This window comes from Colias philodice, chromosome 24, assembly GCF_061535455.1.
Source record: "Colias philodice isolate Cphi_HAF_F1 chromosome 24, ilColPhil1 Martin Lab GWU primary, whole genome shotgun sequence".
Classification (NCBI taxonomy): Eukaryota; Metazoa; Arthropoda; class Insecta; order Lepidoptera; family Pieridae; genus Colias; species Colias philodice.
This window is the reverse complement of record NC_143109.1, coordinates 5,747,408-5,767,573: the sequence shown is the minus strand read 5'-3', so window position 1 is coordinate 5,767,573 and position 20,166 is coordinate 5,747,408. Positions and strand designations below refer to the sequence as shown.

The window sequence follows — 20,166 nt, the reverse complement described above, 5'->3', positions numbered from 1 at the left end:
GGGGGTGTTACTGGATCGATACCAAACCCAAATATGTGATTAAAAAATTTGTTGTATGTTCAAACTAACGATGCCTTATTACCCTGGGCATAAAATGGAATACTTTTTATCCTTGAAAAATACGTAGAAAAAAATAAATCTTAATTTTTCCACGCGGACGGAGTCGCGGGTGGAAGCTAGTTTTCAATATTTTCCTTAGTGACGAGAGAAACACAGTTAGAAACAGTAAGTATACTTTTTAAAAAAACTCACTGGAAATACGCTAAGATAACATTTAATTCATCAAATATTGTTATCGCTCCATAATAAAATTAAATATGTCCTAAAAGAATCGGAAGGAAGGGTTAGGGCGCTTGTGCACTACAAGGAATTTTACTGTCCGGCATTCCGATTTTTTACGGTCCGGTGTGGCATGAAAAAACCGATGAATTGCTTGTGCACCTGTCCGTCTTTACTCGGATCAGTGAGGTACAGTTCAAGGAAGTTTGGCGGTATAATGCTATCATAAATGATTGTTTTTGCATTTTACAAGAAACGAGTAAAAAATATAGAAGGTGAAATATTATATTACTTCGTTATAATAAAAAGTAAAGTTCCGTAAGAGATTTAAAATGCGTGTTTCACTTATTTATTTTAATCGGTGACGAGGAGCTAAAGCTATTCCCACTTGAACTTTAACTTACCAACACTTACTTAGATAATAATTATAGGTCAATGCTTGGTCAATGTATATAAAATAACAATACCGACTTCTCAAATCTCATTGCCAACTAAAAGAAAGTAAAACAAGAGCTTGCTTTTAATTGGCATATTATGCAGTGAAAACAGTAAAATCCAAGCAAGTGGGCATTCGAAAACAATTATACCTACAGCGACTCGTAGACACAACAAACCATCCGGAATAGGGAAAAGTAAAATGTCGGACAGTAAAATTACGTATAGTGCACAAGCTAGTATATAGATTAATGGCGTGCCGTACCGGACCGTGAAAAATCGGAATGCCGGACCGTAAAATTCCTTGTAGTGGACAAACGCCCTTAGGGCGCTTGTGCACTACAAGGAATTTTACTGTCCGGCATTCCGATTTTTTACGGTCCGGTGTGGCATGAAAAAACCGATGAATTGCTTGTGCACCTGTCCGTCTTTACTCGGATCAGTGCGGTACAGTTCAAGGAAGTTTGACGGTATAATGCTATCATAAATGATTGTTTTTGCATTTTACAAGAAACGAGTAAAAAATATAGAAGGTGAAATATTATATTATTTCGTTATAATAAAAAGTAAAGTTCCGCAAGAGATTTAAAATGCGTGTTTCACTTATTTATTTTAATCGGTGACGAGGAGCTAAAGCTATTCCCACTTCAAGTGGGAATAACTTTAACTTACCAACACTTACTTAGATAATAATTATAGGTCACTGCTTGGTCAATGTATATAAAATAACAATACCGACTTCTCAAATCTCATTGCCAACTAAAAGAAAGTAAAACAAGAGCTTGCTTTCAATTGGCATATGCAGTAAAAGCAGTAAAATCCAAGCAAGTGGGCATTCGAAAACAATTATACCTACAGCGACTCGTAGACACAAAAAACCATCCGGAATAGGGAAAAGTAAAATGTCGGACAGTAAAATTACGTCTAGTGCACAAGCTAGTATATAGATTAATGGCGTGCCATACCGGACCGTAAAAAATCGGAATGCCGGACCGTAAAATTCCTTGTAGTGGACAAACGCCCTTAGGTAGAGCTAATAAAAGCGTATAAAAACAATCGTTCGAGTATAAAACCTTTGAAAAGTAACCAGTGAAACAAAATAAATTGTATTGTAAGTACGATTGATTGTTCATAATTTGCTGACGCTCGTTTGACTTCGTCGAATTTGTTGTGAAGTTTCATCATACGATGTTCTGTTTATTTATTTTTTAAATATCTATTGGAAATAATTTAAATATATCATTAAATATGCAAGCAAATGATAGATAACGCTATCCAATATCTGGAGAACAGAAGATAAACCCACCTTGAGATAGAGAGTTGCCAAATAACTGGTACTCAAAACATACAACTCCAGGCTTAGAAGATTTATATTTTCAACGAAAGTGTATATTATTGTGATTTAAGTTTAGAAATAAGTTTTATGTATGTATGGTTTGGCGCATGTTGTAAATAAATAAATCATTATAAATATCAAAAGGGTTTTTCATAATTTCGTATATTTTGACATTACATACAAAATTTTCCATTTCAATAGGTACGTAATGAAATTATTAATTTGCTCAACTTTTTCTACTTCCCGTATTACTCTCATTGCTATTATCTCAAATTTAGATTGAAAATTGCTTCTAAAACTTGTAAAACACAGCACAATGTACTAAAAAATATTTTATAACTCGGTTATGTCAGACTTATACTAGGGTGGTACCGTGGTAGCCGTAATAAGGACGGAATAGCATTAGTATGAATACTTATTACGAAGTTATACTAGGTTACATTTATTTCGTGTTTATTTGTATGATTTTTCCTTATTCTTAGTTTATTCTTTGCATAAAATGCTATAACTCGTTTATTTGTACGGCTGTATGTGTACACCCATAACAAGCAACCCGCCCAACTGGCGGCGAGCCAGCACGTGAGCTATCGTTTAAGATTATGTTTTCATAGACAAAATGCTCACATTAGCGAAGCGGTATATGCTGGCTGCGCGACGCTAGAGAAGAAAACATGGATTTTCAGGAAAAATTTAGCAAACAATTTTTGACGTAATTTTGTTGTTTAAGTATTTTTTACGTGTTCAGTGTATGGAAAACTACAAGTCCCTTCGCGCTTAGTATACCAATAGTGGGACACCTTGTATAAAAACTCTCATTTTTCTAGGATCAGGAAGGAAAGGAAGTAAAAAATAACACAGAATAAAAATTAAAATATATTTATTAATACTAGGCAGTATCTGCCGTTAAATACTTAACTATAATTTTCAATGAGCAAATTGGAGATCTTATATTGGAAATAATACTTAAAAATAATCTAACAAAAGAGATTCTTTGGAAAGCATCATTGTACATTCGCTCTTAAATCGACTTTACTTAAAAAATAACATATAACTAAATATAGAACAATTCAAAACTATATTTTGATAAAAATAGTCCTAAATATTGTTTTTCAGAACATGAATATAATCTATTTATAATTATAATAGTATTTCCTAGTGTTTGATTTTACGCGAGTAACATTTAGAAATTAAAGATTTTTACGGATTTTAAACGCGATTTATTCATTAGTTCAGTGTGCGAACCGTCAAACTAATAATACCTATTATAATGAATAAATCGCGTTTAAAATCAGTTAAAATCTATCATTTCTATTTATAATATAAACCTTATCAAAATATATGCAAACAGCAAAAACTTACTTACCTACTCTTACTAGTAAACATATTATTGAATAATAACAATTTATCTATATTATACAGTCTTAGGCAAAACATTTTGAGCAAATCTAGGTGTAAATGGAAAAATACTTATTGAGATCTTTATTACAATAACTAACTTTATGCCGCGTCTTTTCTTCCAAAAAATTACTTCAGTAGATCATTTTTAATTTTTTAATAAGATTCTGAAACATGTAAAATTGTAGATATTATATATTATTTAAATGTTCATAAACTCAATTATTTCTCAACTATATCGGAATAAGACGCAGCTAAAAGCTAGAAATTTATAAAGCTCTACCATTATTATATTGTTTTCTTAACCATTAAAAGGCCGTGTTTTGAACACAAGTTCTTAATTGTAACTATGTATTTAAAACTAGTGTCAAAATATTACACTAATTGAGCGAGTGATATATCTACAGTCTTTATAATTGAGCAAAGTTATTTACATTAATCTCAAGTATATAAAATTAAATTAAAAAATACGAAACATTACAATTTCAAAGTAGGTCATCATTTATACAGGGTGTCCCACTGTTGGTATACTAAGCTCAAAGGAGATTATAGTTTTGCATACGCTGAGTACGTAAAAAATACTTATAAAATTCCAGACGCATTTTTTTTTTCAAATAGATGAATTCTTAAACTCTATGCGTACACCTCTAACAAGCAACCCGCCCAACTTTGCCACCAGCACGTGAGCTATCGTTAAGATTATGTTTTCATAGACAAAATGTTCATATTAGAGAAGCGGTATATGCCGGCTGCGCGAAGTTAGAGAAGAAAACATGGATTTTCAGGAAAAATTTAGCAAAAAATTTTTGACGTAATTTTGTTGTTGGAGTATTTCTTACGTGATCAGTGTATGTAAAACTACAAGTCCCTTCGCGCTTAGTATACCAATAGTAGGACACCCTGTATATTATTTTTATTATAAGGGTGTTTTAAAGATTTTCGGACCAAATATCAAATTATAGTATTTTTAATTACATAGGGGTGTTGGCTGAATCATTTAGGTGTCTATTCACCTATTTAGTACCTACCTATGCTAGCGGTCTTAAACATCGCTACGATAATACGAAATACGTCTTTTTAATTCCTTGTTTTCTTCCAATTCTTCTTTCAAACTACATTTTCATAGGAACTGTCAGTTTATCCCGTATACATCTCAATGTCGCGGGTTTGGCCGGGGAGCTAGGTACTAGTTGTTCCTCTGTACGTTTGAGGGGTTTAGCGGGGGGGAGGCACGCGCGGGGCGCGGGGATGTGCGGGTGAGACTTGACGTGCTTACGGAGGGAGGATGGGTCGGTGTAGCGCTTGCCGCAACCGATTGCACCGCAGGCGTAGGGTCTCTGGAAAGAATATGTTTGGTAAGATCGACTTGGAATGGCATCATTGACATCATTGAACCATTTTTTTTTCAATTTACAAATTTATATCATTGAACCATTTACCTGTATGAGTTGAAAGAATGGAAAAGGTAAGGCTCTTAGTAGCAATTTTTTGTATTCTTCAAAGGTTTTCTGGTCTCTTTATTTTTATTTATTTTTAAAATGATTATTACACACTTTAAATTTAACGCATAAACAGAACTATACAAAAAAACATAGTGGATTTATAAAATATGACTACTAATTGAAAAGCTGAATGCTCCAGTATAAGATGGTCAAGATCCTATGGAAGGATCAATCAACAATCTATGGCAATCACACATCTTACGAATTAAATGTATTAAAATATTTTTATAACTTACAGCATTAAAGTGCGTCCGCTGATGCTTGGCTCTATCAGAAGAATTAGAGAAAGCCTTCCGACAGTGCGGCGCGGGGCACGCGTACGGTCGCTCACCGGTGTGCGAGCGCACGTGGATCTTCAGGTTTTCCAGACGAGAGAACGCTTTGCCGCAGCCTGGATGCTGTGAAATATAAGTAAATATTCTGTTCTTAAGTAAAGGAAAGAGGAAGATGAAATCTTCTTCATTGGTCGAGTAGTCAGTTGGTGATCAAACTTAAAAGCCCTATTTTCTGCTTGGGTTTTGATTTTACGTAAATTTTCTGATTAGATTATAACTAGATTTCCGCCCGCGGCTTCACCCGCATTTTCATATTTCCGCATATTTCCCGTTCCCGTGGGATTTCCGGGATAAAACCTATCCTATGTGTTAATCCAAGTAACCCTCTATATGTGTGCTATCGGTTCAGTTGTATTTGCATGAAAGAGTAACAAACACACACACACACACACACACACACATCCTCACAAACTTTCGCATTTATAATATTAGTAGGATTTATATTAATGCGAGAATTTAGGACGTGTTCCGGATTAAGGGGTACAAGCCAGGACCTTCTCTATCTCGTCGAGTATCAAAATTTAATGAAAGCTTTTATATCTACCTTTTATGAAAATGAAAGATAGGGAACTTTAAATAGTAAATTGAAGACGTATTTCTAGAAAGACAATATATTTCGCATGCTATTTAAGTTGATATATATGTATGTACATAATTTGCTACATACATAAGTAAAATATTTTTGAAGTCTCAAGAAAAACTAAATATTATATTTTATTATTTATACTAACATGGCATCTATTAGGCTTATGTCCGGAGTGCACACGCATGTGAATAAGCAGTTTGTACCGCGCGTTGAACGGACGCCGTGCGCGGGCGCATTCCTTCCACAGGCAACTGAATTCGTCTCCTGAAAAATAATAGAGTATTAATGAATTTAAGAAACTATATTAAAAGTTAGATAAAATACGTAGAAAAGTATTGGTTATTTTTCCTGTTAGGCTTGTAATCCCCATGTCTACTAATAATAACTTAAGATATTAATTTTTATGTAAAAAAGTTTATAACCATGAAATTTTTATTTCAATTGTAACTATATCCATTTTTAGTCCTTCTATCCTATCTATTGGCCCTTCTAAATGAAAATATTCACAACCATAAATATACAGTTTAATGTCTTCATTATAACAATAAAAATAATAAAATAAACATACCTTTATAAGTATTAACATGTGCCCTCTCAATATGCTCAACCAGCATGTTTTGGTTCGCGTGTCTCTCATAGCACTGTTCCCAAAGGCACACCCTTTCACCTTAAAACAAACATAATGATTGATTTACAACGCACTTCAAGCTATGACAAGTTATTACAAAGGTACACCGACTTGTAAATGTTTACGTTAAGTTTTTTCAACATAAGGAACGTTTTGTGATATTGTTTGTAAGTTTAAAAAAAACACAGTAGAAAAAATGTGTTTCGTTTTGACATGCGAATTAGAATTCAATTGAAATCTCTTCCTTTCATGAAACTAAAAAATATAAATAGAATCAATGTAGGAAAATAAATTACCTTGTTTTTCTTTTTCCGCTTTCCTCTCAGTCGTAACATTATTCGCATCATAAGAAGCGGCGAATTCATTTTCCCTTTCAAAATTTAATCCAAAATCATCTAAATTAATGAAAAGTTCATCTTCGTCAAACGTTTCTGAGTTTTCATCATAATAACTAGAACTTTCTATCGATTCTGATATGGATGCTTTTCTTTCGTGTCTTTCAAAACTGAATTCGGTACAACTTGTTGGAGTGTCAGGTAAAATATAATTACGTTCACCTTCTAAATTATGTAGAATATTATTAGGATAACTGTAATGTTCAATACTGCTTACAACCTGATTCTGTTGTAGTTGAGTATTCCCGCAAGAATTATCTTGTGTTGGCAAAGCTTCTTCGTTGTTTGTATAATTACAATAACGTTTTGTGAACGCTGTTTCTATTGAAGGCAGTTGGTTGTCACTTGCAATCAAATTAAAACAGTCTTCGTTATAAGCATCTGGAGTTAAGCGACAAGTTTCACTGTCTTCTCTACAAAGTTCATCAATCAACGATTCATCATCTATATAATCGTTATTTATATCTAAAGTAGCATTTGTTTTCGTTTTCTCATCACAAGCATCAGATTTGAAACTGTTATCATCAAAGTCAATGCTGTCTAAATCCAGCAAAACTTCCTTTATATTTTGATCGTTGATGTTACCGTCGATAACTTCGTCTATCATTTCGAAATCAGTTTTGGTCTTATCGCTGACATTATATGAGTTATCTGTGGTCGTCCAATTTTCGAGAACTTCAAAATCGAAGCTTTCTTCAATACCATATTTAAAACTATCATCTTTTGGTTTCGTTTTGCTGTTCTCTAATTCTAAATTGAATTGTGACATGTAATAAGCGTGTAGATCTGTAACATTGTCGTTTTTGTCTTGAAATAATTGTTCGTCGTCGTAGCAAGGTATGATATCATAGTCGGCCATGGCTATAAGTTCATTTGCCTACAAAGTTCAGTAATCTCTGGGTAGAGGTAGTTATTGACATGTGTTGGAGTTGGTTTCGCGCATATGGTTTTGCTATTATTATAAAAATAAACTTTCTCCAAGTCTGAACTCGCGTGGCTCGCGCATCTGCGAATTATAAAATTAATTACTAGTGTTATTACACATTTTGCAACACGTGTTCCGTATAGCTACCTTATATTGGTGGTAGGAAGTTTATCGTTTTTTGTAGTGTCTTGAATTAAATTAACGGAAATTTGAAATATAGGTTCAATGACGTCAAGTTTGATTAATGCTATTTTTACAATTTTGCTATTATTCAAAATACGCTTTACAACTATAACAAGATATATTAGGTCATTTTAATTGGAACACAATAAGTCTATTTCTTTAAATAAATATTTTGAATTATTTTTTTTATTGAATAGTTAAAAAAAATCGAAATGAAAAACAATTTTTTTTAAACTTTGAATAAGAATAAAAAAAAATTAAGTAATTTTAAAAAATAATATATCAAGTCGCATTTTTCAATTTTAAAAAAATCTAAGTAATTGGAAAATAATTTGGAAAATCCAAAAGTGCACGCCTCATAATTTTTTTTTAATAAATATTTATTAATTATTATTTTTGTTTATTTAATAACAATTAAACCACATCGAATCAGACCCTGAAAAATGAAAGGGTTCTATTCCTGAGCATACTCAAGCGTAAGAGAAAAAAAAAGACTCGATTAGTAAAGTATTTCGGTCGCTATCGTGTTAACAAGAAAAAGGATCCGCACATACAGACACACGGACGTCCAAGACAGAACTTTTTGAAACTGGTTTTTAACTAGTTTAAATAACAAAAATGACATCAAAAATATCATGAACGTTAAAAATAGTGTTTTTTCTTAATATGTGTGTGTATGTATTATCTTACAAGTGCAATGTATGATACATAAAGACATTTTAAGTTTGAAAAATCAGATGTTTTGCGCGAAGTGACAGTAGTACCCACCTCAACGCTTCGCTTATGAGGCGTGCAAAAGGAAATTATTTTCGTGCTCAATTATTAAGTAGATAGATAAAAGCAAAAACGTATAATTTTATGTTCTCAAACCTATACATTATTCTAATTTGTAGCCTATAGGTTCATATGAATTAATTATAAAGTTTGTAGAACTATAATTTAAAATACCTAAGATATTAAAAGAAAATAAAACATTCACTAAAGAAGACTAAACACAAAAAAACATCTATGTACTCACGTGATCAACACTTTTCCGTAATTTTCACAAAAATGGCGCGCTGTCACTTTGACGGTTCATTTACGCGGGAAGGGGTACGCGACCGCACTGATTGAGATACGAAACGGGAATAACAGGAGCACACGGGATAGCGAAAAAACTACACACATGTGTTTCTGAACGACAACGTTAATTTTTCAGGAAGAATTGTGAAATTGTCATTCACATAAATCTTATTGCTATGAGATAGAGACTAGTTTTGAATGCGAGTGTTTGTGGGTACGGGATTGTTGATTGAATCTGCTTTTGGCGCCATTTACTATTTCTCAATCGGAGTTAGAAAAAATCATAGGTTTGTCAGATAAGAATTCAGTTAAATGATGAACTGACTACGTTACGTATTTACTAGGATTATTAGATACTAACTAGGATATCTAGTTTAGTTGATATGTTTAAATGTTATCCTATTTTGAAAATAGACGCAATTTATAATTATTAATTATTCAATCCACGTAGGTTTTAGCAACAATCCATTATATTATAACAAGATGCTTTATAAATTTATATTGCTATGCCATAAAATCAAAAATTTAACAAGATTTTGCTTTATTTTGGAAATAATTTGTTCAATTACTAACAGATCACGTTGGTAGTGTAGATGTAGATTCATTGATAATTACCACTGTATTGTTAATTACCAAATCATAAATTGTTAACAAGAGGTTTAAATATTAGGTATGTGCTACTCGCACTCTTTTTCTTCACGTTTTTAGGAGGATAATGAAACAAAGTTAGAGATTCAATATTAACTAAATAAAATCAATTATCTACGGTTTGTTTAATTATCATAAAACTTCTCTCAAACGATATGATTAATAAAAACATGTCAATTTTCTTACAACCTGTCAAACGTGAAGACGTTCCCACTCGGTTTTTTCAACGGACTTTTTACGCTAAAATCTTGTGGCACTAAAATTCTCACATAAATATGAAAAACACGTGTCATCGAAGTGTCTTTAGTGGTTTTTGTAATTTTTTTCAGTCTTGCCTCCTCATGTTTACTACTGTCCCGAAAATACTACTGTTTTTTGTGATTGTTTGCCTATTTTATGTCTACATTTTAATTGAATTTTAACGTGTCCAAATGGAGTCCTAATTCTCACTTTACGACCGTACGTAATTATTATTTTCTATTTATTTATGAACATTGGTATAATAATTGACTAATCATAATAATCTAAAGCTGTTTAAGTACATTTAGGTTCTCTAATTTCTATTTTTTATTTCTTTTAGTTAGTGAACGCGGTGCGTTCTCGTTGAATGTTTTAAGATGCCTGCACTTTTTTGCTTGAAGCTCTATACAAGAGCTTTAATACTTATCATTAAAGCTACAGTTACTTCTAAAGCCTTCTGATTTAAAAAAGAGTTTCAGGTACAACGCCACGAAGTGGCAGTGTGTAACAAGTAATTGGCACAAAAAGTCCTCAGTGGGATTTGCTGGAATTGCCATTTAACGGTGCATTTACATCAAACGAACATAGAGCTAGAGCAAGAGCATTCTTCCGTGATAGTGTAAAGGAAAACTGGTATTCAGTGTTGTTCAGTATTAGAACATTGCTGAAAATCCTTTAGAATAAAGAACGCATTACGCCTGTTAACACTAAAAGAATTTGACATATTATGTGGTTAGAATGAGCATTCGCTCGTTTGATGTAAATTCACCATAAGAAGAATAACACCAAAAACTGCAAGAAATTGTAGTGGGTAGAAGTGCAACACACAGAATCTTCTGTTAACTTTAAATATCTTTTACAGAGTCAAATAACATAAGCATCCTGGATATCATCACTACATAGTATAAAACAAAGTCGCTTTCTCTGTCCCTATGTCCCTATGTATCTATGTATGCTTAAATCTTTAAAACTACGCAACGGATTTTGATGCGGTTTTTTTAATAGAAAGAGTGATTCAAGAGGAAGGTTTTAGTATATAATTTATTAGGTTTTAGACAAAGCGGGCGAAGCCGCGGGCGGAAAGCTAGTAAATACTAAATAGTTATCTTGCATAGAGGCCTATTACATGGTAAAAATAAAATGAAAAGCTGTTCATTGTTATTTTGAAACCAGTATGAAGTCAATCATAATTTAATGTTCGTTCTCGAGATTTAAAGTCTTGAAAACGAAATACCTTTAAACTTGAAGTCTTACTGGAGTGGTACCAAGAGAACTTAAAAACCAATAAACATTATAAGGTACCAAACGAGCTGAATATCGAGTGCTTAAACAAAAACATAGTAATGAAATCGTAATACGAAAATGACTCTACCCGTATTCTATTCCACGTTCAATCCAGTCGATAATTTTTTCAGTCGTTAAATTAACCGTTATTTTTTTAAACATTTTTAAGTATTATGTCCTAAGTAAGTTTAGCAGACAAATGAGCTGGTGATTCTCTTCATGAAAAACGCAGCACCCATGCACATTTAAAAAGGTAAAGTCTAATCGCGTATATGAATTCCTAAAGCTCATTAATATATTTATCATCAAATAAGAGGCATATTTATTACGCATATCCACACATTGCATGTATCTATCATTGAACTACAGTTCACATTTATGTAATAGAGACATAGTTGCAATCAGGGTGAATACACTTTTTGTGTAAACATCGAAAACACGTGTAATCGATATAAATAATTATTAGTTATATTATGAGGAAGATATTTATGTCAAGGTACAGATTTTTTAAGTTAATTAATCTTAATCTTAATCTTAATACTATTATAAAGGCGAAAGTTTGTATGGATGTATGGATGTATGGATGTTTGTTACTCTTTCACGTAAAAACTACTGAACTGATTACAATGAAATTTAGCACACATATAGAGGGTAACTTGGATTAACACATAGGATAGGTTTTATCCCGGAAATCCCACAGGAACGGGAACTATGCGGGTTTTCCTTTGAAAACGCGGGCGAAGCCGCGGGCGGAAATCTAGTAATGATATACATAGGTAATTTTAATTTTAGGCCTGAGAAGTGCAGTAAAAAGCTGCGTTGAAATCTCTCTGTCTGTATTTTTACTTAAATAAAATTTTTACAATTACGTTGCAATTTTGTATTTAATCCTAGGTATAATTTTAAAGGGTGCATCTTAACTTTCTATCTGGATTCTGGACAGTGACTTTACAGAAAATATTTTATATTGATAAACATAGAAGTTTCCTAATAGATAAGATACGTAGACACTATTAACTATACGATATTTTAGGTAATATACTTGATTTAAGCAAAAAATAAAAACAGTCGTTTCAAAATCCGCCTGCTAAATCAATAAGAAAATGTCCAAATTTGATTCAGTCGCAACAAAATATTCTTCAGGTTATATAAAAATAAACTTAAAACGATCAATCTGAAAACATTTCGCCCGACAACATGTTCAAAGTTAATATCAATAACATCACCGTTATTAAAATAAAACCAATAACGTATGCACGCGTAGGATCCATCCAGGGTCCAACGGTGCGTTCATATTGACTGGAAGAAAAGTGTAGTATACTTTATCGCGTGATGTCTTAAGACCGAGTAAAGGTTGCAGTTTATATAATTAAAGGGACGGAAATATTAGACATACTGGTATATTTTAATACAGCTCTACAACGTAACTATAATTTTTAATTACTGCTTCGTTTCTATTTTCTGTAACGTGTACACACGTTACGGAAAATAGAAGCCTTAATATCCAACACAGCCATCCAACTCAGAAATACATCCTACATGTTGTAATTATATAAAATCCAATACAGATAAGTTATATGTTTTCCAATAACGTTAAATTTCTTATTTATAACGTATATAAGTATATAAATATAATATAATACGTCACAAAACATCAAATTAAGTGGAGGAATTTATTTTATTCACCCAAATTGAATTGCCTAGTTACACTTAATTTGAAAAAAATATACTCCATGATTGTGACAATCTATTCATGTATCGTCGTTCCACAATCATAATAAACTCTCAGTATTATGTGAAAAGTGCCTATAAAATGTCAGCTCATTTTATTATTACGTTGCACTTATGCATGACATGTGTGTCTCGCTATACATAGATGATTCGAAACGACTTAATGACTGTAACATGCTTTCTTATAAAACTATTTATTAACCGCTGAGTTGCTTTTGGTAAGGATCATTACCAAAACTGAATTCCCTTGATTGCTTCCGGTTATGATCGTTACCAACGACCAGTTTTTATAAAACGACTTTAAACCTTATTTTGTAGTTCATAAAGTCCTCGTGAAACGTTTTTAAACCATAGACTAATAGATTATCCGACCTTTAAATACAAGTTGGCAACATAATAGAACTAATTCATAATACACGAGACGAAATAAAGCTTGACGTCGCCATTTTGTGTTGTGATAAGTGAACGTCTGTGTGTGCTACAAGAAAAAATGCCGTAAGTACTTTAATATATTGTTATTTAATACAGTTGAGGTATTATATTAATCTAGAAAGACTATTCTTTCATATTTTAATATTTCTATACAATATTTTATGTTTCGTGAAACAAAAATTGAATGATTCGAACACATTCACACCGGCGTCGCGTGGTTTACATATTTTGAAGAGGATAATTGACTCTTTTATTCAAAAATACGTAAAACCTTGCGTTATATATATAGTTTAGACATTATTTTAACTATAATATGTTCTAAAATCCTAAAACATTTTATAGATATTCTGGATTATTCGAATCTATGCAACCCGTGAGTATGTACAAAACAGGTAAGTGTTTTGGTAAGAATCGTTACCACAAGCAAAGTAAGTTTCGCTCTCAGGGCTGGCACCTAGCACGCGCGTCACGTTTGCATTTTTCATTTTATTATGACCATATGTGTTGGTGGCTTGTTTATTAATTGTATTTTTTTTGCGGTTTCTAGGTGTTTGTGGTTTTTATGCATTGGTTAACGGCAAACTAATTTACTCGATTTTTTTTGACTTACGATTTTATTACTCATTTCATAAAGCTTTGGCGGTACTTAACTATTTATTTATTTAAGTATATACATACTATTTTTAAGTATATATATACTAATTTTTTAATATATATAGTATTTTATATATTTTTTAATAAATAAATATGCGTATACGTATATTTATTTATTAAAAAATATGTAAATAATTAATATTAATATTATACTTTTTTTTTGTAAATAAACATAATATGTTTTTATATAAAACTTAGTGTAATTAAAATAATTATTTTTTAAGAAACGAATAAATAAATGTCATACATTTTCTTTGTATTTTATTTCACGCCAAACGCGCGACAACCCTTGCTCTAATGGCCGCCATCTTTGCGATATGTCACGTGACGACATTAGCCATCAGCGGATTTGGTCTATTTATTTGCTTTTAGTTTTTAATTTTTATTAATTGTATATGAATACAATAACAACAAGTATTGTACTTTTTTAATTCTTGATTATTATACATATTTAATGTAAAGATTTGATTGGTTGAAAGATTGGTCATAATTTCTAAATTAGCAAATAAAACACAGAGTGCGAATTGACTAAAAAACGCGCTGTTTGTTTTTAATTTGTAAATATTGACTCGAATTCACAAAAAAGTTTATAAACTTTTACATTTAAAACAAAGATAATGAAATGTCCTTTACATACAAACTTTTATTTTTGTTCTATGTATTATAGTTTTCTTACAAAGTCGCATGGAAGTTACGTAAATATTTAGCGGTAAATTACTCAGCCAGCGCATTTTACGCTAGGATTCCCTTTATGTTTTAAATATTTTATTCCACATAAAATATATCCATGTGTGATTAAATGTGTCTAGTAATTAATCTACTTTATGAATAAAATAAGAAACAATGCTCTTGTCGATCTAAATTTTTAGTAAAACGCATTTTTTCATACAAGTAGCTAATATTTTGGGTAGTTAAAAGTTTCAAGGTTCATTGAAAAATACGGAAACAAGATCTATAAAAAAAACAAACACAGTGTATAAGCTTGTTTTATTGGCTATTCAGAACAGTTAAAACATTTCAAGTGGGCCTCAGGAGCGAGTCACAATCAAAGATTTATTACGGCGCGTCGTATTCCCAGATTCCGTCAAAGGTCAGGTGGCAATCGAGACCCTTTTTTTTTTGCGCGTAAGCAACTCAGCGGCTAATGAAATTTTATCAAGCGTTTTTACGAGAGTGCTTTTTTTTTATTAAAAAAAAATTTTATATTATGCGTTTTGATAACGGTTGCAGAAAATGAGCTATTTTCCATAGGTAGATATGTATTTTTCTAATTGTGTTTTAATTTTGAGATCTACCTTGAATAATGTTGGAAAATAATTTGTTACGTTAGTATTGGAATATGGAAACAGAAAATAGACTTTCAATTTTCTAAATATTTTTGTTATATTTATTAATATTTGTATGAACACGAATGAAATACTTATGCAGTAATTTTATTACAATTTTTGTAATTGTAAAATAATACTGGCCGGAAAATATTGTGAAACATTTCCCTTAAATAATTTGATCTTACACAAAAAATGAACATACAACAACAATAATATTATCTACATCAAAACCTAATCTAACAAATTATTCTTCTACTATCTCTAATACGAAACACGTGAAATCGAAAGCCAAACAAAACTCAAGGCTGACCAAAATTAATTTTAAGTGTATGATTAATGGAGATATTAAATTAACTATTGTTTCATCTCGCGTTATCTAGGACGAACGAGAAATACTTACACTTGTCGGCGGCATCATGTTCTCAAACTTTGTCTAAATTAAGTTTTCTAACGGCTATAGAAGCGTTTATGAGTATGAATGGTTTTAAGATACACTTTAACAATAAAAATACATCTATGTTTTTTTTATCGTGCCATTTATGAATATATAATCTCAATCTCTTATATGTCTTAGATCTTGTTACTACTTCTTAATACAACAATATACTTACCTATATGACATCTTAGCAGATTATTTTTTCTTTATGTATTACAAATATTTTATATTTATTTTACGATGTTTCAATGTTTAACAAAATGCTTTATAATTTATCCCTAAGCTGTACATATTTTTTTAAATAAAAACATGTTTTTTCAGGTCTACGCTGATGTCGCGGAAGAATTCCAACAAATACCCGCGGCCCCATCATTAAAGCGGCTCGACGGAACACAGTGGGGTTTTAGTCGGTAAGAATCCGTGGGGAAATCTTTGGAAGATTTCCCCACTATAAAAAAAAAAAAAAAAAGGTCTACGCTGATGTTCAAAGATTACAACTTCGACACTGATCTGAGGGCTCAGTTATCCAGCAAGTCCAAGTGCGTGTTGGCAGATACTAATATACAAGGTGGGCCAAAAGAAATCACCCTATTGGAAGATGCTCTCATTTTTGCAAATGGCCGCCAATGTCAAATCTGTTTTGACATTTGTGTACTGGACAGATGTAGAATACAAGTGAACAAGCCATGGAGCGATACAGTACCCAATAACGCGGAATAATCGTGTCAACTTTTTTGCGTAACAATTCGTCGCCGATTCCCCGGCCGTCCGATACTTACTGCGCAAACACTGCGCCGTTTGGCCACCAACCTTGAAGAGTATGGGACCACACGAGACGTTGCCAAGAGTGGCCGGCCCCGGAGCGCCCGTTCTGCCGAGAATATCGCCGCTGTTGCCGGAAACATGCTACGGGCACGGTGCACGCCATAGGGCCATGTTGACTGAGTTTTTTTCTGCCGCAATTGGACGAATTAGGACTGGAGAATATGTGGTTCCAACAGGACGGAGCAACGGCACACACTGCGCGAGCCACAACCGATATTCTGAGGGCGGCTTTCCCGAGTCGCCTCATCTCTCGTTTTAGCGATTTGCACTGGCCCGAAAGATCGCCCGATTTAACCGTTCCAGACTTTTTTGTGGGGTTTTTTTGTAGTCCCGTGTTTACGTGAACAAGGCTGAGACCTTGGAAGCCCTCAAGGACAACATTAGACACGAGTGCGAGAATTTGTCGCCCGAAGAAGATGAGAAATGCCATAAAACGAGCCCGTATGGCAATCAATTGTGACGGCGCCCATTTGGCCGATATCATCTTCTCGACTTAACCAATAAAATTTTAAAGGTTCAAATAAACATAATCAAAAAACAGAATCGAAGTTTTTCATTTAGAAAAAAAATGAGAGCCAAACAACATCGGATGACTTCTTTTGGTCCACCTTGTATGACTATAGAAATATAATAAAATTCTAAAATCAATAAATAGAAATGAGTGAAAGGCACAGTTTGAGAAGCGCTGAGCGTCGCGGTGGTACACCAAATTAACATAACGCACGTCGCAGTCAACCAACTGCGGCCCGCTTTGCAATAGAAAGTAAACTATTATAATTTTGTTATTACTTCTATAGTAAATTGTATTTTGTGTATCTTTTTATAATATAGTTGCGTAAGAAGTAAAGAAAAGCTTTTGTAGATGTATACAAATTGTATTGTTATATTATAAGTTTAGTTTACGATTACAGTTATTTTGATGCGTAAGTATTCAAGAGACTGTATCTATAGATATAATCTGATTTAGGTGTATATCGACATACCTAAATGTTTCCTGGTGCTAGCTTACCTACTGTGTATGCGAACAAGATATTAGATTTTGCAAACTATGTAGGTATGTTACATTACTTACATTGTATATTCGAATCTACTACGACTATGTACCTATGTATTTGCTCTATTCTGAATTTTACGATATATGTATTTGAAACTTTCTGTAATCTTATTTCAAGTTTTCTACTATAAATATAATTATATTGTAGAAATATAAGAACATCTTTATTTTAGCGTTATTCTACTCGCCTCAAGGCTTATTCAAATACCCTAAAAATAATTTCATTTGCAATCAAAAATATATCAATTTCCATTTTTTTTCTTTTTCAGAAGCGGGCCGACACTTGGTACCATAAAGCGGTAAAGCACACGCGCACATGTCGAAGGCAAGATATAAATACGATAATGTTGAACGTAATTGTGCCACACGCCTCTAAGATATGGAAAAAACCTTTGATTATAAATAAACTTTCTTTGAAAGCGAGATATGATTGTTTTTTTTTAATTATCCCTTTTGAACGCGTTACTAGTGTTTATTTAGTTCTCAATAAAATATATGTGGATTTTTAGGGTAATGTTCTCCATGCTAGTCTTGAATGTCTGGTAATATTTTTGCAATTGTGATTGCATTTTGGCAATATGCTAGTGGTAAACGAGAACTAAGTTTTTTGGAGCCTTTCCAAAATTCAGGATTTTCTGTCAGTATTTTTTTTAACCAATGATATATATACGTAGATATATAGTTAGGCTTATAGTTAGGTAATTAGGTATACCTGTTTATTAACCGACTTTTAGCATTGTGGTCAATGAGCTTTATAATCAGAAGGTACTTATTGATTTTAGCAATTTAATTTACTTTTTAGACCTTTTTCTTTTACTTATAGGTACCCACTCTTAATAAATATGATGATGAATCAATCAGAAACATATTTTTTCATGTGCTTAAATCACAATTGATATTTTGAACACAGGTATGAATATTAGTATGTATTACCTAATTAGTAATTACCTATATTTTCCCCATGATATAATATGCGGTTTTTCAGGTAACTACTTCTCTACATTACGACTTATGAATAGCAATTTACAGTTATGTGACAGTTAAAAAGGCTCGATGCAGTCTACGGCTATTTTTTTTCGGTTTTCACTAGTTAGTTCTTTTTTAGTTTCATAAAATTATGTTTACGAATTCATAATTATGCCCGTGGCAAATCGCAACTACATCCTCACAAAATGTCATGTTTTAATAAGTAAGATTTCATAGAATGCCTGAAAAAACTATATATAAAAGCGCGGTTTATCAATAACCCAATCGTCTAGGAATTATCTATCTAACACAAAACACAAGAAAAAGATTTCTCACGTGTGTCGCATGACAAAATCGTAATAATAAACATATGCTCTACCATTACTCATCCCTTTCAGAAACGAAAAAATATATACACATTAAACTACAAAATACTAAATTAACCCCTAAGTCTCCATTTCGAATCGGAATGACACTTTTTTAGAAAAAAAATCTTAACCCATTCGTAGACATGTGCGTGGAAAAAAAACGTGTTTTTTATTTTAGAAGAGTTCAGTAACCAGATCGGTATTAAATATACAGTTATTTTAGATTTTTTGTCGATTCACTGGTTTTGTAGATGCGTACGCGCAGTGTTATAATTAAGAGCCACATGTCAGCGTAGGGAGGGTAGTGATGTGCTAGTTATCGATAGTTAAATATAATTATTGAATGTTAATATTTGATTGTTTGACTGTTTCACTGTAAATTTAATTAGGCAATAGAAAAATATTATCTAAGTTTATAAAAAAATTTGAGCTGAAATTAATAAACAAAATCAATTTATTTAAGTAGGTACCAAGAATACAAGATCATATCGTTTTGAAAATGAGAATCTATAGATCAATACCATTTTATAATCTAAAATTAGAGAACTGCTTAAGTAAGTGCTTTTTTATGAAAGTATAAAAAAGTATCGATTCTATCAGATTTACCATAGGTTATCTGGTACATATATATACAACATAAACAACAGATTGTACAAATAAAATATAATTAATTAAGTATCGATATATTTCTTATCGATATTGAAACACAGGAACGTCACTAATGCACTTGTTCTGGCCATAAATCAAGCGCGCTTGCGTTTGCAGGGCGGCATATTGATGAAATTATTCTATGAAAAAGAATTTAAAAAAAAATATTTCAACCCATTCATCTATTGCTTTCACTTTTTAGAATAATAAAGATTTTTCAGTCTGTAGTTGTTTATTTAATTCAGTAGCAACTTTATTAGGTAACTTTTTAATTAGTCTATCGTTATAGAAGAGATAAATATAGAGTAAATAAAATCGACGGTAAGTAAGGTATGTACCTGCAAGTCTAAAAGTGATGTAGGTAAAAATATTTTTAATAATTTTAAATTACTTCTATACCCATTTATGAAATAAATAGGCTTCGGCCAGTGACTTCGAGGCTCGCGCATGTGTAGATCATCGGCATAATAATCTATAAAATATATAAAAAT

At 32.0% G+C, this 20,166-nt stretch overlaps 1 protein-coding gene across 1 annotated transcript; it reads right to left on the bottom strand.

The window, feature by feature from the left end:
• Positions 1-4,460: 4,460 nt before the first annotated feature.
• Positions 4,461-7,861, bottom strand: LOC149477740 (uncharacterized). The gene is made up of 5 exons (XM_089710446.1): positions 6,793-7,861; positions 6,437-6,535; positions 6,014-6,132; positions 5,184-5,345; positions 4,461-4,782 (listed from the first exon to the last, which is right to left on the bottom strand). The coding sequence occupies exons 1-5, from the start codon at positions 7,748-7,750 to the stop codon at positions 4,558-4,560; spliced, it is 1,563 nt and encodes a 520-aa protein (XP_089566572.1). The 5' UTR covers positions 7,751-7,861; the 3' UTR covers positions 4,461-4,557.
• Positions 7,862-20,166: the final 12,305 nt, after the last annotated feature.

Coding starts and splice junctions, on each gene's coding strand:
- LOC149477740 (XM_089710446.1), bottom strand. CDS start 7,750: ATGGCCGACTATGATATCATACCTTGCTACGACGACGAACAATTATTT. Junction 6,536..6,792: donor AGCGGAAAAAGAAAAACAAG/GTAATTTATTTT, acceptor GTTTGTTTTAAG/GTGAAAGGGTGTGCCTTTGG. Junction 6,133..6,436: donor ACATGTTAATACTTATAAAG/GTATGTTTATTT, acceptor ATTATTTTTCAG/GAGACGAATTCAGTTGCCTG.